The 27,495-nt window shown below is 39.4% G+C and overlaps 1 protein-coding gene across 6 annotated transcripts in view; it reads right to left on the minus strand.

Annotated features, from left to right (window-relative positions):
• LOC143369429 (CCR4-NOT transcription complex subunit 6-like) overlaps positions 1-27,495 on the minus strand; it is a 417,004-nt gene that overhangs the window by 297,172 nt on the left and 92,337 nt on the right. The window contains exon 4 of one of the 6 annotated variants that reach the window (XM_076813353.1): positions 1,304-1,431. The exons of 4 other annotated variants lie outside the window; for them this stretch is intronic. In XM_076813353.1, the coding sequence (XP_076669468.1) occupies positions 1,319-1,431 (113 nt within the window). In that variant the 3' untranslated portion in view covers positions 1,304-1,318. Of the gene's footprint in view, positions 1-1,303; positions 1,432-17,854; positions 17,950-27,495 lie in introns of those variants that run through there. One more of the 6 variants, XM_076813374.1, reaches the window with a different exon arrangement.

Consider the following 27,495-nt stretch of genomic DNA (forward strand, 5'->3'; position numbering starts at 1 on the left):
CGCTTAAATCGATGCGCGCTCTATTGCGCGTCTTATTATCTCAGTAGACGTTGGCATTTCCGTTATCCTTTTGGTCGACAAATTTTTGGTGTTCAAGGCGTTTCCGGACACATCGGGTTCTCCAGACGTGAAATGTACATACGCTTCGCTTAATTCGAGCTCCTGATAATTCAAGCCGGTTTAAGTCCTCTTACCTGAGATTATCACAGCTCTGCTGTAGAAATTACAAAATCGAGGCAACTTACTTGAAATCAGTATCGCCATCGCATCTTACCTCGCGTAGGACGACTAATATAGAACCTGTAAATTACTTCCACTTGCTCGCAGTAGCTCACTTATCTCTTGTATATTTTACAAGTTCGCTACAGTGCGGGACACACGATATCCTGTATCACTGTCGATGCTCAGCAACAAAAACGTGACGTTTATCCTAAGTAACGACACCCATATTTCTCGATGTTTTTCAACCGCTCCTGCGCAATTACAAGAATGACGTGGCGCGCAATTTTTGTGCGAAATTGTGCACTCATCCTTCGCGACGTAATTATTAAAGTTCGTACCACCCGGAACAGGTAAATTACGGTTATTTTTTTACCTTTTTTCTTGCCAAAGCGAGTCGAACAATTAAGGCGACAAACAACACACATTTTCCCACGTCGCTTTTTATCCTTTTATTGCGCCGCGCAGGGATTAAAATTAGCTCCCGCAGCGAGCGTACTAAAATTAATTCGCCGTTATCGACGATGAGAATCGCGGAGATGAAGGATGCGGCGTTGATGGTCTGTTCTTCTTGAATGGCACTTAAGATTCCAGCAGTTTCGAAGTGAATCGCGCCTGTGACAATCGTATTTGACGCGCGATGATTGTGAAGCGTGGCAAGTAGAAGGGACATATGCGCAGTCCGCATGGAAATGAAGTATAACGTACACGTAACGCGGGCCGCGCGTAATCCATCGGAAGTGTGTTAAGCCGAATCGAAGCATCGGCTGTCTGGGGGCCGTGAAGTACCGGTTGCAACTAGCGAGAATCCAATAGCTGGTTTCTGTACGCGGGCAACAGAACGTATCCGTCTTCGCCATAAAAAGAAGGAAATATGTGCGACAATATGTCAATGCGGCTGATGCCTCGTCCTTTTACGCGGTGACGGGACTAAGAACCGTGATATTCCTCTTTCCACGATGCATCGTCGGCAGCGCGGCGCGCAACAACTCTGAATTAATCTAGAGAGTAATGTTTTCGCTTAAACGTTTTTCCTCGTTTCAAATGAAGTTTCATGGAAACTCGTTTATACTCATTTCCGCGACCTCTAAATCTCCTTTCAGCACGTTCCACGGATCTTGAAATTTATTGCCGCCGTTTCAAAACCTTTTGTTTCCTTCTTCCCCTTTTTCCTCTTTCTGAAAATCTGCGCGCCATTCGTTCCCATCCGAACTGGAATAACAGACAATACTTGTGCCGGCTTGTATTTATTCGAGAAGACTTAAGTTTCCGCGAGGCAGGTCTTCGGAAAATTGCATACCTACTCAAGGCGGCTGGAGATCAGATCGGGGGTGGCGTGTTGTGGCGAGTATCTTCGTGTTGGGATTTTTGTAAATTATAATTGTACGTGGTAAATGCCGATACAATTCTCTTTCAATAGCCTATTCACTACTGACTTATTACACGCAAGCGGCTGCGATTCCTCTATTTTTTTTTTTTTCTGATTCGTTCAAATTGCTGCGGATGAAACGCCTCAACGATTGATTGCGCGTGCATATGAATGACTCGAACTGACAAGCAGTTTTATCTCGTCCTTCTATGCCCCACCAATGCATTTCAGACGCCAAGAGTTATGAATTAACCCATTACTCTAATATGCAGCGTAGCACTTGGGCGAAAAGCTCGAACCGTCACGTGGAATAATGGACAGAAATAGTTGGAGAATAATTTATGAACACGTAAGGATGACTCGCGTGTGCCACCAAGCAGCAGAAGCGTTTCAACGATATTTATGAATGGAGTGCATAAGGTTGAGGTCGGAGGTTTCGATGAAATCTTGAGTGCAATCGAAATTTCAAAGGGCAAAAATTTCTCAAAATTTTTTGTTAAGAATTTTTCATTTTATATATTGTGTGTGTGGCTGTATATGTAAGAATTAATTTAAGTAATCGTAGGAACAGTTTAGAATTAGTGAAATTGGGAACGAATGGCTGGAATTACTATGTATGTTGGTTATAGTCGACTTACTACCACAAAAAAATTAAAGTTTCTGTTTTACATATGAGCAGACAATTTTTCTAATTTAATCGATTACTCTTAATTATGTCTCAGACAATTAGAGGTATAAACAAAATGTCGATAGAAAGGTTGTATGATTTGGAGGAGGATGTAGTGTGGTGGAAATAGTTTTCTGTGGGTAGATTCCAAACTGTATTTTCTTTCAAATGGAACGGTATATTTTTATTACCACATTCTCGTGGCCGAAACAAAGATACAGCACACAAACATAATTAGGAAAGTTCCTTTGCCCTAATGGACCTGTTTTTTAAATTACAGGTGTTTTGTGTTCCGCTAGTTTTTCGAAACTGAGCTAGCGTAACTGTTCTCACACTTCGGACTAATGAATAACTAAGTAGCAACTAATTGGGCTTGTATTGAAGTCCAAGGTAGCCATATCGAGTACTTTTGTTTCGGAACAAGCTTCTGTGAGGATTCCACGAATATTTTTTAACAAGAATTCTGAAAATACAAAAATTTATATCAACTCCCAAAACATTGACCTCGATTTTTTCGGAAACGTTTTGGCGCGGTGCCCCGTGCGTTTAACGCATTATTATACTCACATGCCGAGCGCTAACTGTACAGAAAATTTAAACCAAATTCACGAACTCGAAACTCGTGCAGGCCATCGTTAGACGTGTGTGAGCTGTTGAACGAGAGCAGAGAAACTGAAACCACGGATTACTTAAGCAAAAGTCAGAGAGGTAAACGAACGGAGGAAAATGTCCTGACGACGCTTATCACGCTCCATTAATTCTATTACGGGCCACCGAGTATGCGAATTCTCGTCCCCACTGATGCACCGCGAGAGGATTGAAGTTTTCCTTCCCCTTTCTCTTAAACTATGCAGGCCTGCTCTTTCCCACATTAACTGCACGGAGTATCAGCGGATGATAGTAAATCGTGTGGCAATGGATGTCGACGAAGCAGAACGCCGGGCGATTCAGTGAAATCACCCAGGACGCCACTAACTGGTCGCAGCGATTTCCAAATCCATAAAGTGACAGTGTCGATGCGAAGGGATTGAAATTATTATCTTGCAACCGTACAACGGCCTTCTCTTCATCTACACATTCAACATAATGCCGAGGAACGAGGTCCGTCTTTATGCTTCTCTCATAAATCGTCCAGTTTTTATAGAAATGGAAACCTGATTGGGTAAAAAAAAAAAGAACCAAGAGACGTAATGGGGTTAATAAAATGGGAACACAGAAGGGTCAAAAGAGACCCAGAGCACGTAGTAGAGTTACAGAAATAAGAACACGATCGGGGCAATAAAAACTGAGGGTTCAAGAAACGAAACCACGATTGGGTCACAAAAGACCCAAGGGACATAGCAGGGTTAAGGGGTTAGACCACCTTGACCAGGTCAAGAAATAGCGCATCTCTGGGAATTTATTTCGAAGTGACAAAATTACTTCTTCAATTACAACTTTTTAAGAAACCTAGAGATATCTTTGAATAATATAAACAATTTTTTCAAGCTTTCTTTCAAAGCAACCAACAAGATTTTAAAATAAGATTTGAACAATAAAATATTAAATATAATTTTCGATGTTTTGATTTTCGCCTAAATAAAGGTCCATTTTCTTCGACATGAAACTGAGCTTTTTGCTTTAGAGTGTAGCTAATTTGTTATTTTTCAACCAATCGAAAAAATTCAACGTCGACCGATAGAAAATTTACTTTTATTTAATATTATATTGTTAAAATTTTGTTTCAGAAACCTGTTCATCAGAAATAACGCACACGCCATGGTATACTCTCGACCGCCATATTGGTCCTTAAATAAAATTTGAAAAAAAAATGTATGTATTATTCAAAGATGTCTCTATCTTTATTGATAAATTTTAATCGAAAAAAGTGTTTTCGTCACTTAGAAATAGATTCCCCAAGATACGGTATTTCTTGACCTGGCCGAAGATGGTCACTTTAACGGAATGAGAACACGGACAGGGTCGAAACATACCCGAGAGCCGTAGTGCGGGTAAATGTTTCACTTTTAACGATCCATTGCTAACACAGCCTTGACTTTGCTGGCGGCGAACGCATTTCGCGGGAGCTCGTAACGCATACACGCTGAGAATGGCACGTTGAAAAATACCCGGAGAATTGCATTCGAACGCGTAGCGCATATTACTCCGGCTTGTTTTTCTCCTTTCGAAAAATCTGGCCCTCTTTGCGTATGTTTCACCATTTACGTGCGCCGTGAGTCACGCAACCGGGATGGATTTTACATGTTTTGCAGTTGACAATGGAGAAAAACACGACGGTAGAAAAGTCAGTAGGCTGATCTTACTTTTTTTTCATACTCGCGATGCTGTGCCTACAAAGAGAAGTTGTATTTCTTACCATAGATGTAATACGTTAGCACGGAAAACGAGCGACAAAACAATGCTAATAGGTGTACCTACTAATGAATTTTAGTTTATTATTTGTATTTCTTAGGAAACATGGGTCTACTATAATAAAAGGAAATTATTATGAATCTCTGATCTTCTCATATGCAGAGTATTAACATTATTAATGTTCAGTGTTTTTCTGGTAAGTGGCAGGTGTATGAAAATAATGTAAGTGACAAATATTTCGGTATTTTTTATAAACAATGATATACATTATTATAATTTTGCTCGGATGCACTCAGTGTGACCATAATTATTAATTTTTTTCCAAGACCTTCGGCGGTTACTAATAGGTTTTAGCAACTAAGTACTTACAGGTACCAGTCTCAAGGTATAAAGTTTTGAAAAATCACATCCACATGGCTAGACGCATTGTAATTTCGCGGTATCCGTGCCAAAGGTGAAGATAACACGTTGAAAATTATCGTGCAATGAAGAGTTCTACAATTTCACCTATAAACCCTCTCAGTTTCAGCACTTCGCATTTATTTTGCGCCTAAAAGTGTTCAATATAACATCTGCAGTTAAAATTTTCTACCCTTGATATCTTTTACAAAACTCACTGTCAAATTAAAGTATCGGAGCAAAATACAAGGCTATATATAAACCACGAGAAAATCCATACGCAAGTGCCATTTCTAAAAAACAAACTAAGTCATAATTCAAAACGAGCTCGATTCCTGGGATATTAACGCCATAGTTATGAATATTAATAACACTCAGTATGGACACACCTACTAAGCGATCCATGTTTCTAAAAGTATTCACAAGTCGGTGAGCGTTTCTGAGCAGAAAATTTTTACAAAATGGGATTCGATTTTGCCTATCGTTATTTTATCGCGTGGCATTAATTGCGTCACGTGTCGCCAGTAAATTACCAATCTCTGCCAAGTAGGTGTGTTAAATCAACTAACTAACAGAACAATGGAATACGAATAGAGGTGCCAGTTACCTAATCCACGATATTCAGCGGAGAATAACTCATTCGAATTTCAATACGCATGCGCGACGAATGGTAACAGCGCGCTGGGCATTTCCGCAGATTCGCGGTGGAAAAATGGTTAATGGACAATAGTAGGCACGACCACTTCCGTGGAAGGTCGAACGTGCCCGCGAATCGGCACGTCCCGGCAATTTTCATATGCACACGCGCGGCTGGCGACTAAACGTGACGTCCATAAATAATCGCTCAAAATGATTCTTCTTAAATATCGACCATGGGCCGAGCGTTTCCTCACTCGAGAGCCGGGGGACTGGCGCGAAATGCAGAGGGTCGTAGGACGACGCCTGCTGGTTTGGCGTCGTCGGTTGCTAAACAGTCGCCAGGCGAGAAGATTAACGGGAAACGGGGTCACAGCTTTGAGATCGCGGGCAACAAATTTTCGCCGGTCGTGGGAGCGTAATGAGAGCGCGTGCCGCGCAACTGTATCAAACGCCTGTAAAAAGAGCGCACTGTGTCAGTGAAACACGCGGTTCGAGGGCAGAGGGAAGCTATTTATGCGCAAAAGCGTGGAGCACGCTGATTAATGGCGCATCGACATCATAATTCATTAGATTAGCCCGTAGCCAATCATGAAAGCGTGCCGTGTCAAAGCAAGTGCGAAATCAATCGTCCGCCAGGTCGATGCACCTGCACAGCAATCAGAATCGGTTCTGCGCTCTCAATAACGCTGCGACCACAGTCAGCGTGCAACAGCATCGAAGCCACGACCGACCGCCTCGAGCAGTAGTTACCATTATTTTCAATCGCGAACCAACAGCGGCTTGCTCTTTTTAACAAAAAGTGACGGCACGATCATTTGTTACAATAAATCGTGCTACAAGACGGCGTCGGGGGGGAGCGATAAGTCGAGAAGAATACCGGGTGCACGAGCGAATTGAGATCCCAACAACCAACGTAAAGGCGGCTACACACATTCGGTATAGTATGCCGAATATTCGATGACGCATGTTTGGTCGTTCGGTATATACTGAATATTCAATGACGAACGTTTGTCATTCGGTATTTTGCTAAATATTGAATGACGAATGTTCGCCATTCGGTGGGTATACCTATACCGAATATTGAATGACGAATGTTTGTCATTCGGTATTTTGCTAAATATTGAATGACGAATGTTCGTCGTTCGGTGTATACCGAATATTGAATGGTTTTTTCTTTGCTACTTGCCGAATATTGAATAACAAATCTTTGTCATTCAGAAAATACCTGGACGGATGATTGATGGCGAATGTTCGGCATTCGACAAATACCGAATAACGAATCTGTCCTATTCGATATGTTTCGAACTTCGATTATTTCCCATACCTATTAGGTTTTCAATAATAGCGAATTCGGTAACTCGCACTGACTGTGCACTGGTGCCAAAGAATGACTTGGATTGGTTGATTCTTATAGAGCTATCTTCGTTTCTATCAGAAGCAACCAATCCAAGTCATTTTTTGGCACCAGTGTCTGAGTCAGTGCGAGTTACCGAATTCGCTATAAGAAATTGCCCATCAAAGCACATGCACGTTCGGCGACTACCTACCGAATATTCTCGAGTCGAAGAAAGAACTACTTTGCAGGAGAAAAAGTCTTCCCTAACTCAACTTCTTGCCTGACACTTTGAACATTTGGGGTAATAGTGATGGGGTTGAGAGTACCACGAGTTCTTTCACAAACTGACCAACAGCTGTAAATGCATGTTGTATTTTATATAAATGAGGACCTTGCTGCAGAAGGGCTGCAATTCCATTTTTGATAGTTTTTATATAAGTTATGACGTGTAATATATGTAAACAAAACTCTATATCGTTTGGTGCACGTTTGATGAAAATGCGATAAAAAATGGGCGATTTATTGCAAATTTTGATTCTGCTTACTGTTTTGTGCAATGTTTTTGTTTTCGGCAGCTCCGGATTTGAAAAATTCGCCAAAAATAGAAATAAAAATTTATCAACTCAATTTATATTTCAATTAGTGTTCTCTTTTAAATGTTAAGTCAAAGCAATAGTTTAACAACCAGTTTTGTCAAATTTACTCCAGATTGAGTAAAAATGCTGCAAGATCCTATAAAATATACACAACAGTAGTAGATGATGAGAATTATAACAAGATTAAAGCTGAAACATTTAAACCGCATCTTCTTCAGGGATCTAGCAAATTAGTTTTACAACTTTGGGAATTATATGAAAAAGACTAGACTGTAATTTAGAATTCAAAGGTCCATAATACTTGGAAACGAATTCAAAAACAATTGATCGCGAATTTACTAAGTTCTCTTCTTTTTTTTAACATGTACACGCTACTCATAACTATATGTATAACTCCAATGCAGCTGCAGCAATTATCAGACTGCGGAAAAGGGCGAATACCGAATGTGTGGAGCCGCCTTAAGGCTTCGATTGCTCCGCGCATGCGTTTGATAATTACGCGTGGCCGATCCCCCGGACCCGGCGTAGATTTGAATCACGCGATATTGGATCGGTGTTTAATTCATTCCGTAATAACCGAACGGACGCACTGAGGCGTTTCTCACTCGGCGCAGTAACCACCTGAAAGGAACTCCAATCGGTGCTCGAAATGTAGACGTTGCAGATTGTATCTATATCGCGATTCGTATTTTTACAAGCCAGGCAAGGGAACGTTAATCGACTGAATTCGAATTATTATGATGCTCGAGTTTGCTCGGGATCGCGCTACCCGGTGTTCAACCATTTTTCCACCGCTTGACAATTCGTCACTATCATACTTCGAAGTATGATAAAAAAAATTAGTTTTCAAAGCACCGATTTTCAATTGGTTTCAATTTATTTCGACACGTTACCGAAGCACCGTAACGAAAAATGTCAGATTTTGGTGGCTATAAAAGGGATTCGATGGCACTGCACAAGAATCTACCAGTTTTAAGGAGAAATTCCACTTTAAAATTCGATTTTGTACATTTTCTTAAAGAATATGGTTTCAAAAATGTATGTGCAAAGCTCTGCAGTTGAACTTTTAAAATTAAAAACTTACTATTACAATACTTTAAACGTGTTTTTCTCAAATCCATGTTTTCTAAATGGTTACTATAATAAGATCTACTGGACGGTTTGATTCCACATTTTTTGTGCACCTTCACTGCACGTGTCTTTATCGTTCGTACCAAAATTAATTCATAGTTATGTCTATTTCTCAGTTTTTTACTCCGCGAAAGGTACGAAAAGCATGAAAAAATCGATAGTCAAACTTCAAACTGCCGCCCTTTTTTTAATAATCGATTTTTTTTTCTTTTGGTTTGGTACTGACTGTAGCCAAACTCGTCCTAATTAAGAATCACTTCAGTCTTTCCATTTCTAAACAACAGAATAGCCGAAATTACAAGAACCATGGGAAGACTTTTTTTTAACGAATGCGTTTAAACGCTTGCACTGCCACGAAGAATTGTTTCTCTCTACAAAAATTTGTAAACATTACTGCAACATGGATAAATATATGAATCACAGTTTGACGAAAACAATTATTGGTATAGATGATCCATAAAAAAAATAGCAAAAGTTGTGTAAAAAAGCGCGTTCTAAAATAGAATACCCCCTTAGCGCAGAAACACGGAGGGGGTTAAGAACATTTTTAAAACTTATTAGGCAAAGCAGGCAATTTTCATGGTTGCTCGATGAAAGATAGCAATTTCGATAACGCGTTTCAGCACCTTCGACGGATCGAAGCGGATACGCAGTCCGAATACCATCGACAGGTACGCGCTACTTTAGCAACGCGGTAAAGAGGACTGTTATACAATATGTTACCTGAATAATTTCTGTTTAACATTCATACGCGGGAACGCACTACACTGGCACGCATCTCGCGGCACGGTATATTCAAGATCCCAGCGTGATATCGAACGCAGCGACGGTATAATAAAGCATCGCCGCGGTAAAACGGATTTATGGAGTCAAGAGAGAGAGACGAGGAAAAAAGGAACCCGGGTGATTTGCGCAAATAAATAAGATAAGCGAAGAGAAAGGAAGAAGGAAAAACAGGAGAAGGTGCACAGGAAGCGTGGCTATGATGAGTTTGCGCAAAGTTGGGAGGAAGAAAGAGCGAAGACCAGGAAATCACGAACCGTTTCCGCCATCCCGTAACCAGGCAAACCAACATTTCGCAAACATTTTCATTTCTCATCTACCCCTTAACCGTCCGCGCAGATTGCGCTTTGCAAACGATTTGGGGCTGTTCCTTTTTTTTTTCCCGCGATCTAACAAGCAATTCGCCCGGCCTGCTGAAATACAAATGGCCCCGCAGTGAACCCTTGACGCGGGGATAATTTAACTTCTGTTGGCTTCGAAACTCCTGGGTCGAAATTTTATTCTTAGCGAGACATCGGATTACATCGATGTTCGGGGTGCAATGCGAGCTCCGTCGTATCAAACGGAACAATATAAAACCATTGTGCCAGGAAAGTACAGCTCCGGACGCCTATATACAGCCGTCAACGTACATTTTATCGGTTACGTGGAATCCTCGCATCGACATGCCAGCGTCGTATCGCTCTAAAACACAGGCTGTTTCGTGGTGGGTGGTTCAACTGGGAAGGTAGTGACTCTCGATGGAAAAATACGTGGAAAGTGTAGGGTGAAATTTCCTCGCAGGAGGCTTTGTTTTTTTTTTGAGAGAGAATCGATTTCGAATGACTTTGAAAAGCTTTTATCTCAAATAAAAAATCTAGTTCGAAAAACAGTTAGGTAGGTAGCTACTCTGTAATTGAGGGCCTGGCAGCAAGAAGGGTGCAGCTCCATGTTTGCCAACTTCGAGTAAATTAGAAAAAAAATTCATACAATTATTATTGCTTTGACTTAACATTAAAAAGAGAACACTAATTGAGAAACATATATTTTCACCCAATAAGTAGATAGTAGTTATTGATTTGACAAGTTTTCGTTTGAACTTTTGGTGAGTTTCTCAAATCTGGAGGTGCCTGAAATAAATATTGCTTAAAACAGTAATGGTTACAGCTTCAAAATTTGGAATAAAACGCTATTTTGTTATCGGACTTGCATCAAACGTGCACCACACGATGTAGAATATTTTGACGTGCATTACACGTCATCACTCACAAACTGTCAAAACTGGAGTTGAACCCCTCTTGCCGCAAGGTCCTCAATTTCGACGTACTTCTGGGCAAAAATTCACACGGTCCACAGTGGTGCCACATTCGCCACCGCTCTGCCGATCCCATTCTCAAAATCAATTTTCTCGAAAATGAAGCCTCGTATGAAACATTTTCGTTCTATAATACAATCCCCCTTCATTTTTTTTCCACGTAGAATTACTATTTCTCCAGCTGTGCCAGCTGCTGTTCCATCCTAATGACAAATTCGCTCAACGATTCCACACAGTGTACCACATTCCCGTTGAATCGATTCGCCAACATTAACCGATCCCACGAAATAATCTCTGCCCGGTGGTACGCCTTTTATCATCGCCAGGCGGGAAAACAGAGACGTTACAACGGTGGAACGTCCACAGAAGCGGTGTACACTTATCGAGATACGCTGGAAGCAGTCGACGAGCGTACGTGTGCGCGACAAGTCCTATTAAGCGTAGGTGGATTGGATTCGTCGTCGATTAGTGGACGGTAGGGGGAGCGGCAGCTTGGGGAGGGGGAGGGAGGAGAGAATGATGAAACATGAAATTGCAACTGAATGGAATGGTAATGAAACGAAGGCGATTCCGTGTGATAGGGTTCGACGAAGAATGGACGGCGGCCGCGGTAGCACGGGCCATGGCAGCCAGCTGATAACGCCTGGCTGTATAACTGTACATGCATAATGCCGTCGACTGTGCCGATGCATTATTACGTGGTTTTATACGGGACCCAGCCGAAAGCTCTGGAAACCATCCTAAGATTATTAACATTCTGCTCGTAAATACGTATCCACGCGCGTACAAAGTGTCGCGTTACTGTTTATGTTCTACTCAAGGGTCGAATGGAACTGTTAACTTTTGTAAATAAATGTTATTTATCGAACTTTTAACTTTTTAATAATTTCTTTTCTGTCTTAAGTTACTAGGTACATTAACACTTTAACTCTGATGTAAGAGTTCAGTATTAACGGTTATTTTATGTTCGATTAATCAAAGTTTTGTAAGATCATATACTTTTGAACAGGTACTTAAGGGTGAAATATAAAAGTTAGGAATATATTTTTAATTACTATTATTTAAGGAATTGGTAGCAGGATAAATATAGAAGAGAATGCATATTGCGATTTTTATATATTTATTTTCATCGAACGATTTAAGGTTCCAACTTCAGGAAACCTGCTGGTCACAACTTTAACTTCTTCAGAGCAGAATATATGATCCTGTTTAACTAGACCTTTTTTCTACTTGCACGGAAATAAAAGTTTCTTACTTGCATAAAATGTATGGAATAAAAGTTTCCAGTTAATACACTGGATTTTATAACGATTTTCTTGGGACAGAAACGATAATGATCATAAAATGACAGTTATTTCACAATTAATTGGAAATTTTAATAGTTTCATTCGGCCCCTGGATCTGCTGGAGTTCTCGTCGCGACAATTCAGGAGGGGTAAAACAAATTGTGCAGAATATTTGGTTGTCTAATTTGTTAAGCATTGCACGATGTCTGATTTCGACTGGTTGTAAGCAGAGATGAGAAAAAAATTATTTGAAATAAAAATTTCGCACACAAATTTTTATTTCAAATAATTTTTTGCCCATCTCTGCTTGTAAGTATGTATCGAGCGACTGGATGGCACGTGCGCGGATTGTTTCGAGTATCTCCTGGCGAGATACTCACGTCTACGAATTCGGAATCCACGCGTAATACATGCACGCGTACGTGAGAAGAAGGTGATATGAAGGGGGGAGATTAATTAAACCACAGTAGCTAGGTGTTCTCTGGAAGAATTACAAACGAGGACGTTGTTCTGGGAAGTTTATCTCGCGGTACAGTCGTGAGTGTTTTGCTACACATGCTGGGGGTATTAAATATACTTTAGATTATATATGAAGTTTTAATAATAGAGCACTTCAGTACAGTTTTCCTTCGTTAAAAGGAATCTTTGATAGATTTATCTCGAACAATAAATCACAGTTACTGAGATCAACCCGATTCCGTAGCTAAAATTTCAACGAGCATAACTGTAAAATTATTTGTCAATATAAACAAGCTATAGGTATACTAACAAGGGACGTTATGCAATCCAGAAATTCAGAAAATTATGCAATTTTATATGCAAGTAGAGTAGTTCATGCGCAAGACAAACCTATTTTTTGTCGATGCCATAGTGCAGTTTTAAGGGGTAAAATCACAAGCCTTAAAGTAACCACGATATAACCAAAATTCCTCGCTGCTTCCCCTCCGGCGTGTAAACATCAAAACTCCCCGGTAAGCAAAGAGGAGAATGTATACAGCTCTGATTTCATAGGCAGCAGACGTCCCATGAAATCGACAAATATATCGGGGGCTTCGCTAAAATCGATGCAAGGAGAACGTATTAGCATAAACCTTTTGCGATACATATATATATACACACCGCGCAGTTACGCCAGGTTCCACGCGGCCAGAAACATTTCAAATTGCCATCAGTTTCGTGGAAACTTGATCCAACCGATGACCAGGCCAGATAAGACGTCTCCCGCCTGATTCATATTGATTTCGACACCGCGAAGAGATTTCGAGATTGCCGGCTCCGCGCGGTGCGCGCACGTGCTTCGATCGGAGACAAAGAATTAAGTCCGCTGTCGACGGGGGGAGACACGCGTCGAATACAATAGCGAAGACAGTTCAGACGGAATAACTTAGCATCTGCTTCGCGTTTAGAAATTCCCGTCTGGCTAGCGGTGACTTATGCTTATGGGCTGTTCCTCTACACACGCGGCGTATCAATCGACCGAGCTTCGATTCGATCCGACCTGACAACTTCTTCATCGATCCCTGCAGCACTGATCGATTTCTTTCGGTGCACGCAGGTACGCGCGTTATTATTGCCAAGCTACATAGATAAAATATCAAATTGAGTCAGTCCACCGTCTGTCATAATCCATCATGTGTCGAGCAAACTATCGGGATCGACCGCTTCCAAAATGTTAGGGGTTTGCTGATTCGCAGGACATCAAAATGATAGAGTTCTAGTGAGGCAGAGAAGGGCGCCAAAGTAATTCGCTATCAGGCAAATTCGGTTTCCAGCTTTTCGTGGTAGAACCAAGGCTGGGGGAAATTTGAAATATTTTGAGAGCAAATACTAAACACTGAAATATTTCCATAAGTAAATACTGTTTAAAAATACTATTTCATTTAGTGCTTAAATAAACGTTTTCGCAGCAGACACTTGTGCGGCACAAAATTGATACTTTGGATATCGAAATATCAAGGATTGCTTACTGCGCAAATATTCTATATCCACTTTTAGCGTTTTCAAGAAAAACAGTTTTAAAAGTGCAAGGGTACTTTATAATTAAAGAAATACACAATTTCACAAAAAGTGGAAATAGGATATTTGTTCAGTAAGCCATCGATATGTTCAGTTGGCAAAGCTAGCTCCAGTTAAATAAAGATAGGTGAATAGATGGAAAATATCAAGTCATGAAAATGTCTCATGTGAGATTCTAAATTGTGAAAATTGATTTGAGCTGCCAAATTCCTTGTAAATGACAGTGAAACACCTTCGTTCCTACTGTTTTCCACATTTCCTTCAATTTTATATAGTACACAGAAGAATTCACGATACCATTGTCAATCTTCACAATTCTTCCTACTGAAAAATCTCGAAAACTAAATACTCCTTGCAAAGATATCGGAACCTTCATCTCTTCCGTGTTTCCGCTACACCATTCCCGTGGAATGCTGTGCAATACGAATACAGACACGGTACACAGCATGTATCGTACAATTTCAACGGCAATGATTACGTAACGACAAGTTTCGTTTTCCACGAGTTCCTATTGGAAAAAAAAGAATGGAGAAGTTTGCTCTCCACTTCTATTCATATCGCCAGCCGTACATCATCAAGTAGAGAAAACATGTCGGCTTATTTGCGGAAGACAACCGAGGTCTGCATGAAAGCAGAAGCGCGTCTCAGAATCGAGCGTTATTTTTTAATTAAGCTTGGATCCATATTATTTCAATTACTACTAACCCACTGTCACTGAACATAGAAATTTTCCCCTTTCCCGTCGGTACAAACATTCGCATTTAGCGAAACTATATTACACAGTTACGTTTGCGGGCAAAGCAGAAAGCAAAGCAGAACGCAGCTACGAATGAAAATTTGTGAGTGCATCGATTCTAGCTTCAGTTTTGTATTGTATAATATTTTATGTAGTTTATATTTTATTTTATTTTTATTTATAAGTATAAGTTTGTAAGACTGATATGATAAGCAAAGAGATGAGTGTGGAAGGAAAATGGTTATATAATAATAAATAAATAAGAAATATAATATGCAGATTAATGCAGATTAAGTCGAAAATGTAAAAATGGCAGTTCATCCACAAATGTCATTAGTTAACAGGTCATTAGCCCCTATTATCTGCAGTGTTACAAATTAGATAACGTTAGTAGTTTATTAGATACTTCGGTATTTCAAATTACCAACAGTATTCCAAATATGCTGCACTGCCTCTACTACTTGGTCTTTTCTGTTCAATTTGACTGCGGCGTGGTTTCTGCAGAAGTCATCAGTAACAGGTACCACCAATTTTGGAGGGTATATTTTTTCCATTTTTTCCTGCCATTTGTGTGTATACCTGCAGCTAAAATTAATTCGGAGGGTTGCAAAAATGGTGCTTCTTTGGCAGCATTAACATTATTTTCTTATTTGGTCTGCACGAATTTTGGCGGAAAAGTGTTGGAATATCTGTAGAGACAGCGGACGTAGATTAGCATTTTTAGAAACCTAGTTGTGGAATGAATGTAACTTAATAGTGACGTATCATACAGATATGCTAATAAAAACGGAGCGAGCATGCTCGTCACACAATCTTAAAGAAGAAAATTGCACATTTAATTAATCACGAGTATTAATGAACGGCGAGAAACGGAGGCAGAAGAAAACGATAAAAATAGAGACGCAGCGACTGATTGAACAGCGAATTTTTAATCTCAAGTTCGTCTGCAAATTAACATATAACACGTAAATGAATTCGTCTTCTCATCACTTACGAGACCACCTTATGTCCCCAAGAAGCGGTTCCATTTTAAAAAGCAGCGATGACGTCGAAATCCGCCCCCAAAAAAACCGAACTAACGAACAGCTCATATTAATAATTCCACGAAACTAGAAAGAAGAAGCAGAACCACAAAAGTCACTTTTCAAAAAAATAATTATTCAAGGTCGTGTTTCATGCGATTATGATACTTTTAATAAGTGAAATGGTCCTGCTCAATTTACCCATACCTTCGATATCTTTTGACTGCGATGTAATTGCTGACCGAGATCTAGGTTAAACATTGGCGCAACCACCAGACAACGAAAAAGAAAAACGTGGCATCGGTCATCCTCCTGTTCTCGATAACCCGTCTACGCCAAGGGAAAAAACCGCGCACCAGCCAAGACCATGCCGCAAAAATACTGGCGTACGTGGTGGTGCGTTATCACGAGCACGTCTAGTCAGGTTGGTAAAGAAAAGAGAACTAGGTAGGCTGCGAACAAGTGCAACGAGTCTGCATGCGGCGGTGGATACTGTAGCCGAGCGGAATTGCGACAAGTCTTATCTGTGTACGGCTACGCACATGTGCACGTTTCCCTTTTCTTTCTCTCATTCTTGCCTCTTCTGGTTTTTGCGTCTCCCTCGATCCTCCGCTTCTCTTATCCGTTTTCGCGGTCTTCCTTTTCTGACGGTCGCATAGGTGCGTCTCTCCCGCTGCAAAATTCGTTCCTCTTATTTCCTTTTCTGCTCGCCAGCCTGTCCTGCGCACCGTCATTCAAAGCAGCGCGTCGAATGTAGATCAGCTCATCGTCATGGATACAGCGAAGACAGTGGTACAGTGGCTTGCAGAGATGTGGCGAAATCAGTTGCGTCCTTGAATGCCTTCTGTCAAGTCAAGAAACCGGGGACGCGTTCAACCTGCTTTTCGGCCATTGCAATTTTTTTGAAACATTTTTTCTCCGTAATATAAGCACCGACTTTTGAAATGTCGTGTCTCGTGGATACAGGTATGTGAAAGTAGAGGGGGCGAAATGGGTGGAACCCGTTTTCAGTGCTTTGCTGGTAAATTAGGAATTTGGGGAAGCAGAAAGAATTCATAGTAGAACTATGCAGAACCAAAACGCTATTTCGTGAAAATAGATTTTGCAGAGAAGAGGAAATGATGGAAGACGATCTGAGACTTCGACTTTGCGTCGCTCAAAGCGTCAAGTTGTCACTGGTGTTATTCATAGAAAACATTACCAAAATATCAACATACTCCACACATGGTTAAAATGTAGGTATGTATAATCGGTTTATCGGAATCATTAAATCTGCAAGACACGGTATACGATTCGTATTCCGATTTCCGTTAGCCGCGGCGAACATGAATGATTTTAGGATTTTTTTAGGGACTTTATATAAAAAAATAAAACAAAATACTTATTACATACAATTTATTAGTCCATAATGTGCGCAAAAAATTGATTTGAAATTATGCATGATTTTTTAGGTTCTTTAGACCACTGCAGAAAAAATGGTCAGCATGATATCTACTTTAAAAATCGATGAATCCGAAAAATAAAATGATATTCTTATAAAATAACGTTCTCATTACGGGCTGACGGGCCAATTTTTTAATTTAAAAAAATAATCAATATTTCGCACTTTAAAATTAAATGAATTTTTCTCGCGCAAAATTTGCTCTGTAATTATGGATAAAAAATTAATTCAACAAAATATTAGATAAATGGCCCCTCCATAATGGCAACATTTTTATATCATGCCGACCATTTTTTCTGCAGTGGTCTAAAAAACGTAAAATATCAAAAATAATTTAATATAAAAATGATTGTAAATCAATTTTTTCGTGCACTTTATGGACTAATATATCATGTATAATAACTACTTTCTTTTTTTTTTTAAATAAAATCTCTAAAAAAAATTCCTAAAACCATTCATTATTGCTGCGGCTGAATATAGTATGCGACCCCTTAATTTCATCGAAAGCTGGATTCCTTTGGCCATTTGACCACTATCCGGCAGAAAAGCGAACGTTGGCATTGTTGAATGTCTCGTGCAACCGCTAGCCTGTACCTGATTGCGTCAGGCGACGAGAGCCGTCCGTTCCGCAACCACTCCACGCTTGATTCATTCCGCGTGTGTCTGTGAAATTAACAATCCTGAGAGACCGCTACCGGTAGTCCACAACGAAATCTCTATAAACAGAGATTTATCGAGTGCGAGACCTTCCCGTGGAACGTGCTCGAACGTGTAACAACCCGGTGTGCCCGAAGTATCTATCTAGCACTAATACACCGCTGTGTTCGGTACGCGTTTGACCTACTCTCGCAACGGGGAGGAAGGACGACACGCTCTCGGATTCGGCGGTGAAGAGTAATCGAGAGGCTCGACTCTGAAATGTCACGAGGCATTTCTTGAGGGAGCGGCGAGTATGATAATGGCAAAAGAATGTGTCTAGGGCGAGAAGATACATACATTAGGAGCATGTTGTTCTGTGATTGCTAGAGACGCGATGTGTAGCACGAAAGCAGCAGGGGGCGGTGTTGGTTGCGCCCTGGGGGCCTTGTCTAGAAGCCAAGAGGCCAGGGATGTGTTCGGCGTACTTTTTGGACATTACTACTCCAAGGCCCTGATGTGTGTGGGAATGTAATCAAAGCGCGAGTGTAACGAGTGGCGAAGAACACACTCGGCAGCTTGCACCCTCAAGGATACCGCCCGCTTTCTACGCTGCCTGAGAACACTCAGGTTCGTCTATTTCTCCGCAGAGCAGTGTTCCTCAAAACCAAGAAGCAAACTTGAAATTGAATCGTGTATTAAGATACCACAGTATCTTGAGCGCATAACGAAATGTACAGGGTGTTTTAAGAATGATAGTATTTAGTAAGCTGAGTGGATAATGCTGAATTAACACAGGTAGGTAAGTTAATTAACTCTGCTAGGGTGAGAAGCGATTTTTGGTGTTAGTAATGCGAGCGACTCATCTGTTTCTATTCGTCACAAGCGGAATGACAACAAAGGATTTACTTTACTACGTTCTTCCTTTGATGTTTGCGAAACGTGTTCTAGGCGCATTGTTTTCATACACACTTTACATCTAGGTGCTATAGAATGGTCAGCTCCACCAAATTCCTGGTCTGTGTTAGACAGGCATTTTCCACTTACTGAAGGGAACCAGCACAACAGTAATTATTAATTGTGATATTAACCCTCGTATATTTGTGTTGACAATGGCAAAATATAGTATATGATGCCTACATTGCAGTAATATTATTTGTAAAAATCATACAGAAGATACACCTATTTTATGTACCAAATGTACATAAATAATATTTGTTTATGTATTTCTTTATTAATAAATTTTAATGAATTTGTGAAATTTTATTTATTTAATTCATTTTATATTCAATTTTTTCGCGAAACCGGTGTACCATAGAAATGTTGCCATGTCTACCATTCGCTTCACGAGGGTTAATGAAATACGATTGTTAATGTAGTAATATGTTTCCCTATTTCCACTCTGCATACAATAAATATTAACAGAACCAAGTTACCAGAACCGAAGATCGCTCCTAACTCTGACAAGGTTTATCCATGACAGGGATGGGCAAACTTTTTATTTAAATAAAATTTCGAATAACGAATAAAAGTTAAAAAAAATGATTCGTCACGTGTCGAATAAAGTTAATCCGAATTAACTTTAATTCGACGAATAATCTAAAGTGAAAGAAACTTTTATTCGATCCGTTATTTAAATAATTTTTTATTCAGTTAATGCCCAACTCTGACCCATGATTAAATTCATGTTAAGTATTTTTTACACAGCCTAGCAAGTACTATCTACCCCTTTTTTTTTTTAAACACCTTACATCACTCCAGCCCAAAAGTAAAATGAAGGAGAAATAACAAAGGACAAAATAGAGAAAAGAAAGGAGCCCAGAATAAGTTGTGGAAGAGAGGTAGGGTAATAAGAATAAGCGAGGCAGCATGAGAAACATGTAAAGTGGGGTGCGAGTGAGAATGCCAGCAAGCAGTGAGCAAGTTAGGCAGACAAGACTATGTGTGAGCTGAAATAAATTAAACAGATTAGGAAATCGTAACCAAAAGGAAGCCATAAAAGCGATTATTAAATTATCACACCGCTACATCCCCCAATAAAAGGAGAGTGAATCGATATCTATAATTTACCACTATATCACTCCATTAGCTATTCAAAAAACGACAGTTGTAACATATCAAGCGAGCCTACCCGCGGCGCAACTTCTTTCGTCAGAAGTTAATCACCGGATACCGACTCTACAGATTATTCATACATCTAATTAACTAGTTGGCCCTCTTCTTTCACGCGTTGACACAGCTGGCATCGACCACACCGCAACTCGTTCAGCCGCGCTACGTTTCCATACACACTTCTCCCCAACACTCTGTCTGCCACGTTTCTTTGCCTCCTTTCTTTCTTTCCTTCCTACGCTCGTCCCTTCCGTTTCTGAACAGCTTTCTCCGTTTCGCCCGAACTCCGTGCACACGTAAACGAGCTATGCCTGCCAAGTAACGGTCGAGCCCTCTGCAATGCGCCCACGCGTCGGCTAAACTCTTGGCGCGACCTCGTCATTTAATTAACTCACTGATATCTCTCTGTCCCTCACACAGTTTACGGCCTTTCTTCTACCCTATCTCTCTAACCCCTGCTTTCTTCTCCCTCTCCAAATTCGCATCTAACTTCGTTTGTAGAGGTTCCCAGCGTTGGTACTTTGCTCGTCGAATTTACGAGTGAAACACTTCCCCCAGTTTTTCATCTTCTTTACTACTTGGTACCTTTTCCAATGCTGGGGAAGTTTTGCTCCTTGAATTCGACGGTGGGTTATCGTGTTCCTTCCCTTCGGGAACACTTTTGGTCGCTCTGTTTTCTTTAATTTGTACAAGATTCAACAAAATGTGAATGTTCTATGGATTTCTTTTCGGTTTATGCTTGGAGCTGTGAAGTTCTTTTCGAAGATACTTATGTGATTATCAAGGTGAACATGGTATCAATTGATTTCCAATGCACAGTGCTTACTATCTGCTGCGGGTGCATTTAGGCAGTGCGTTACTTTTGATAACATTTCACTGAGAAGTTTGAATATTCTAGTATTTGATTATTTGGCTTGAATTAGTGAATTTCGATATTTTAATTTCCGCGTAGACATTTTTTCAAAATTATGTAGGTTATGTACATGACAATATTTCGTGGTGCATTATACATATCACTTTTTAGCCCCGTCACAGTGTTGATAAGTGTTGCTGGTAACCATACTTATTGTTAGTCACCAGATGTACCTTCCAAAATAATATCATTACAAGCTTATCAGATGAATTGTTACGCGCTGCACCTGAATCTCTGAAGTTAAATCCATTCATTCACTGATTAAGCGTGCTTTTCTCAAGCTATAATGAATTCCTGTCGCGTTCCCATCCACTAAACTTGTTCAGATAGGATCCCGTCGTTTGCATATAAATGCACAGATACTACGTACGCAAAAATTGAAAAAGCACCCGAAGAAAATGTGGCAGGCAAGAACAGGAATATCAGCATGTATTTCTTTGCTTTTTTCCTCCCAATACTATCGGTAGAGGATCGAAGACGAAAATGTAAACTCAAGCGATACCGATGGAAGAAGTTTAATGGAGGGACAAGTCTGCACGTGGCTTGTTTCACCAAAGACTCCCACGGAACGAAGAGTAGTCGGATTGCTTGAACCTTCATAATTCAGACGCATCGTTTCAACTGCAAAAATTATCAATGATTTCCTCGTGTTGGCCCGTTACATTCCAACGCGGATGCTTGAAAAGGTCGTCACGCGCAGGAATAGCGGGAAGGACGAGTTTCATTCAAAAAATGCTCGATGCGTCACGCACGCACGTTACACCGAAACTCGCTGGACACGAGCTGTAATGTACGTTGGGACGAAAGAAAATAAACACTGGCGGCGGGAAGCTTCCGTATAAAACTGAAAAGGAAATTAATAAGTGCCAGCAGAGATGTTAACCCTTTGCACTCGAAGCATGACCCTCGGTCAAAGTAAAGTGTAACTTCACATTTAACGTACAGACTCAAGTGTTAACGCAACAGAGTTAAGTGAAACGTACTTACCTTTTGACTTGACTCAAGTTTAACTCAAGTATTTAGATTTTGACTTCACTTAAGTTTAACTGAAGTATTTAGATTTTGACTTCACTTAAGTTTAACTGAAGTATATAGATTTTGACTTCACTTAAGTTTAACTGAAGTATTTAGATTTTGACTTCACTTAAGTTTAACTGAAGTATTTAGATTTTGACTTCACTTAAGTTTAACTGAAGTATATAGATTTTGACTTCACTTAAGTTTAACTGAAGTATTTAGATTTTGACTTCACTTAAGTTTAACTCAAGTATTTACTTCATTATTTCACTCAAGTTGAACTCAAGTATTTACCTTTCAACTTCATTTAAGTTTAACTCATGTATTTACATACGTTTAACTGAAGTATTTAGATTTTAACTTCTCTTAAGTTTAACTCAAGTATTTACTTCATTATTTCACTCAAGTTGAACTCAAGTATTTACCTTTTGACTTGAAGGTTTAAGTCAAGTATTTACCTTTTGACTTGAAGGTTTAACTCAAGTATTTACCTTTCAACTTCATTTAAGTTTAACTCATGTATTTACATACATACATTTCCACTTCAGTAAAGTCTATCTTGAGTACTTACCTTTAGATTTAACTTAAGTTCAACTCAAGTATTTACCTTTTGACTTGACTTAAGTTTAACTCAAGTATTTACCTTTCGACTTCACTTAAGTTTTAACATAACTTAAGTTTACTTAAGTCTCAACGGTTCAATTTGACCTATGGTTATGCAAAATCTCGTATTCAATTTCTGTTTAATTGAAAAGCTACTTGTTTCGAACCCCGAGGATTTTCTTCCTGAAAATAGCAATAGGTACAAAAACTGATCACATTATCCTCCCCTTCATCCGAAATGGGGAAAATCCTTCCCATAGTTTTCAATCCACTGCATTTCATGTAATTAATAAAATCGCCTTGCAGACATAATCATAGTACGGCAGACTATTCATAAAAATTTAATGAGTCTCAGAATCTGGTGTATTGTTCCACAATTTCCGGGCACACAGTCCTGCTGGACCGTTGTGCCCGTTTTTCTGATGTGCTTTTAAAACATAAAGGAACTATTCATTTTCAGTAAAAAGCGTGGTATAAAAATAAACGCATTTGATACTGCGCCGCAATGCTCCTAACCCAGTGTCCTACAGTTTTGCCAGGCATTTCTCTGGCCTGAGGCTTGTTTGCGTAATACAACACAGATAGGGAATATCGAAAAAAATTGTTCAAACTGTAACGTTTTACACAAAATATTATTCCAAATTAATATCGAACTTTTTTTTACACGCCCAGAAAGGGTGGAAACCCGATGATAAACCTCGCCTGGGCTTTGTGCTTTAATGCTCGAGATTGATGCTCTGCCCGCTTTATCGAATTTCCAACAGTTCCGCGAATTTCTTTGCACGCTACAACAGTTCGCGGAACTTCGAAACAGAACAGAACAGCCGCGCCGTGGGACTCCGTTTTACGAGGAACGCAGAAGTCTCTGCCAAACGAAATTATCAGAATTACCATATTTCTAGTCGTAGGACAGCCAAAGAACATTCGACGATTGCTTTATGATGCTCGAGTACTTTATTTCCACGGCCCGTACTTCAAGACCCACTCCAGCAAGTGTCGTACACTTGCCCCTCTTGTAAGTAATTGGTGCTCGTTGCTGCGTCTACATCTATGCGAGTAAAACGACTTTCGAGTTGCTCGGATGGAAGTTCGGTGCCTTAATTTCGAGATAGTAGCAATAAGTGAAAAATGTAACACAGAATTGATAGCTCGTGTTGGATAATTATTGGACCACCAGCTTTCCGTTAGTATTCTAATAGTCAAGCAATTTCGTATAGAATAAATTATTCCTCGTCACAGTTTCTACATAATATAAGATACAATCTTACTTATTATCCACTTCAGGGCTTCTTGTGTCACAAATCTACTAGCTCCTAAACTTATTTAATGTTTATAAATGTAGTGAATGAAAACCAATGAGAAGTGTTTGTCCCTTTTATATACGTCAGAATAATCTACAAATCCTAGAAAACTGCACGTCGTGGAGAATTTTAAACACTTCAAGTTGAATTCAAATCTACATTTCTATTTTGTCTCTATGAGAATAATTAGTTGTATACTTCAGCTGTTACCAATCACGAAGCATAAAAGCGTCTCGTTTGAAAGGCACCCTAGGTGTCCCAACTTGTATTGGAGTGAAGCAGGGAATGTTAATCGAAGAAGACAGAAGAACGTGCTGTGAACACGAGATGTGGAAACAGTTTTCATTCATACTACGACTGACGTTGGCGTGCTTTCACGCCGAGAGATTCTGCTGTCGGTATTATCAAAGCCTTGCGCCAGTCACAGTGTAATCTGGCTTAAATAATACGCATTTGATTGTATTTTATAAAAAAAAAGTTATTACGCGATGCTTCATTTTCGTTCACGTATCGTGCCATCTCCGAGGTATCGTGGGCAGACACTCGATCGAGTAATGAAACGAGCATTAATGGTAAGTTCGCTCGCATTTACACGCACCCCATTTATTACACAATTACGACGACCCGCTGAAAATGGGAAAATAACGCGATATGCAAAGCAGAAATAATGGATACACTCTGTTTATCCCGTTTAACGATGGTGCAACGATTCAGATCGGCATTACCATATCAAATTATTGACCGAAGCGAAGACAGAGCTTAATAAATTATTGGTGACGAACATCCTTACTCAGATGCAAACGCTATATAGGATGATGGCCCGAGGGTGAAGTAGCTTCAAATTATTCGGTCCAGCAGAAAAATTAATTTAAAATTATTATCCTGAATAGTAATTTATAACATTCGTGAATTTCGAAAACTTGATTTCATCGAACGATATGTCAATCAGATTCACACAAACGTACAGAGTGCTTCTGGTGAGAACATCTAACCAGGGCACCACGTAAAGTGTTGTACATCGATTTTAATGGAACTATGGTGTTTTCCTCCATACTTCGTTAAGTGCTTACAATTTGAAACGTCTTTCAAGCAGGATATACTCTGCTGGCGAAAAGTTTCCGATCACCATCTGGTTTTACAAATATGCCGCTTAATACAGGGGATTACTGTAAAATAGTTGTTATAAAATAAATCATTAATTACTGTGGTACCTACGTTTCTCTAGGTTTTATGACTGTTTATGGTACTTTAGGGTAGTTATATGCAGGTGAGTACATATATATATATATGCATAGTACGAGCTTCTCTATACAAGGTGACAAAAAATAAATGCATATCTAGTTTTGATTATAATTTTAGTAAATCTAGATGAGTTTGAAAAGTAAATATACATAATAATATATGGCTTTGAGTACAATATATTTATAAATATTCAAAATGGCTATCATTGGCTTTGATGCATAGCTTCACGCGCTTAGTAAAATTTTCTGCTACGAACCGCACCTCTTCAACCGAAATTTTGTCCCATTCCCAGCATTTGGGAATTTCTACGGCCTCCAAAATCGACCCTTACGTTGCCACATTTCTCTTTTAGGACAATTTAAATTTCAATGCATTTATTGATGTTTCGATTTACGAGGATTCACTTTATCTTTTTGAATCTCGACATGTGATGCACTATTTTTCAGGTATGCTACAAGTAATTTTAGAGTCCAGGTGATATTTATATATCTCACGAATATAAACAGAGACCAAGAAATAAAAACTACCGATTTAACAATTATGAATACTATATATTGTTCATTACAGAAAGGACATACGCAGTGATCCTCCCCAAAAACAGATTAATATTTTAAGCGAGGGGTTGTACAGTGATTGAGCCATCCTCAGTCATTTAAGGTTTACTGTGACGTTAATGGTGTAATGAGCCGAAAACTGGGCTACCGAACCGGCGATCTAACAAAAGATAGAGTCACTGCAATATGATCTATTTATTAATGTAACATATAACAAAGACTGAATTGAACACTAAGTAGACTGGAAAAAAAAGAGGATGTGTATTGGTTGAATTGCAAGAAGCGGTACGTCGGTAGAAACCGCATAACCCGTCGTTTAAGCGGAAAGGAGGCCATTTCAGAGGATTATCTACCCGTTTAATCGCCTTTCCCCGCTTCAACAAACGCGAAGATTAATCGCTGTGGCACGTTAAACGCACGCGTTTCCGGTCCCACTGGCACCGCAAACTTTTACTCGACAGCTAAGTGTCTCAGGAAAAGGAAGTAGTATCCTTTTATCATTCCTTTCGTGCCGTTTCTCCCATGCAAGACCCTTGCAGTTTCGAGACTAACGAGCCTGTTACGAATGATAAACGCGCGTACTACGTATCAGACGATAATCCGTGTTTGTTCGCATACGAAATATTAATACCCATAATACCCGCGATTCATCCTCAGCGTGTCAGAAAAATACAATGGATCATTGATTATTCCAGCGATAATTAATGGAAACGTCGATTACGAGAGAATTAATTATTCGAAAGACAGATTATCAGGATGAGCGTGCCACCTTCTGTTAAATTTATCGGAAAGATGAATATGCTGACGATCCAATTATATTCTACTTCTGGGCGATGCATTAGTACAGGTTTTACTGTGGTTTCTAGGAGATAGAGATAATAATAAGAATGTGGAAATGGCTTTTCCAGTTCTAAGGTTGCCTCCATAAAGGGGGAACCTTCATCGAGATGATTGAAATAAAGCCAGATTTTGGGAAATTTTTTTCCAAGAACTTATGTATTCCAACTTGTTGAAACATCCAGAATGACTTAGTACATTTTTAAAAAATTAAAAAAATATATTTTTCATAATAAAAAATAGGCAATATATGTCAATTCATGGAAGCAGTTTCTAGCGGTCACGGCGTCAAAGGTATAAATTGGCGTGCAGCATAATTAAAAAAGTATTTAAGTAATCAACTTCTCTCACTGCAGATATATAGAAAATTAAATTCTCCTCTAGATGATCCTATAAGTTCAACTATATTATTAAATTATATAATATCTATTACACAGTGAAGACGGAAGTTTTCCGTAAGAATCACTATCTTTTATTTTCAAGATCTATAATTTGTTAATAAACCACATTTTATTATTTTAATAGGTTCATCCATAGCGTGATCTCATTTAGGAAACAAAACTTTGTCTGTTTTTTGTTTGAGGCGACTACAGTGGATGGTACGCTGCACGCCAATGTATAGCTTTGACGCCGCTAAGAACCGCGTCCATAAATCAACATATATTAACCATTTTTTATTATGCAATTTTTTTTTTACTTTTTCAAATATTTACTAAGTCATCCTGAAAGTTTCAACGAGTTAGAATAAATTAGTTCGTTGAAAAAAAAAATCTAAAACTTATAAAAAAATTCCAAGGCTTTATTTTAGTCATCTATACGATGTTGCCCCTTTAAAGACTCTGCTGCGCCGTTTATTATGTGCTACTAATAGAGGTGGTCAAATGTATATTTGTTAGTAAAACAATCTGCACTAATGTTTGAGAGAACTACTTTCAGAAAACTGATTACGAAAGTTCACTGAATTCTTCTTCATATACATATTACTAATAAAAGT

The sequence above is a fragment of the Andrena cerasifolii genome, chromosome 1 (genome assembly GCF_050908995.1).
Source record: "Andrena cerasifolii isolate SP2316 chromosome 1, iyAndCera1_principal, whole genome shotgun sequence".
Taxonomy (NCBI): domain Eukaryota; kingdom Metazoa; phylum Arthropoda; class Insecta; order Hymenoptera; family Andrenidae; genus Andrena; species Andrena cerasifolii.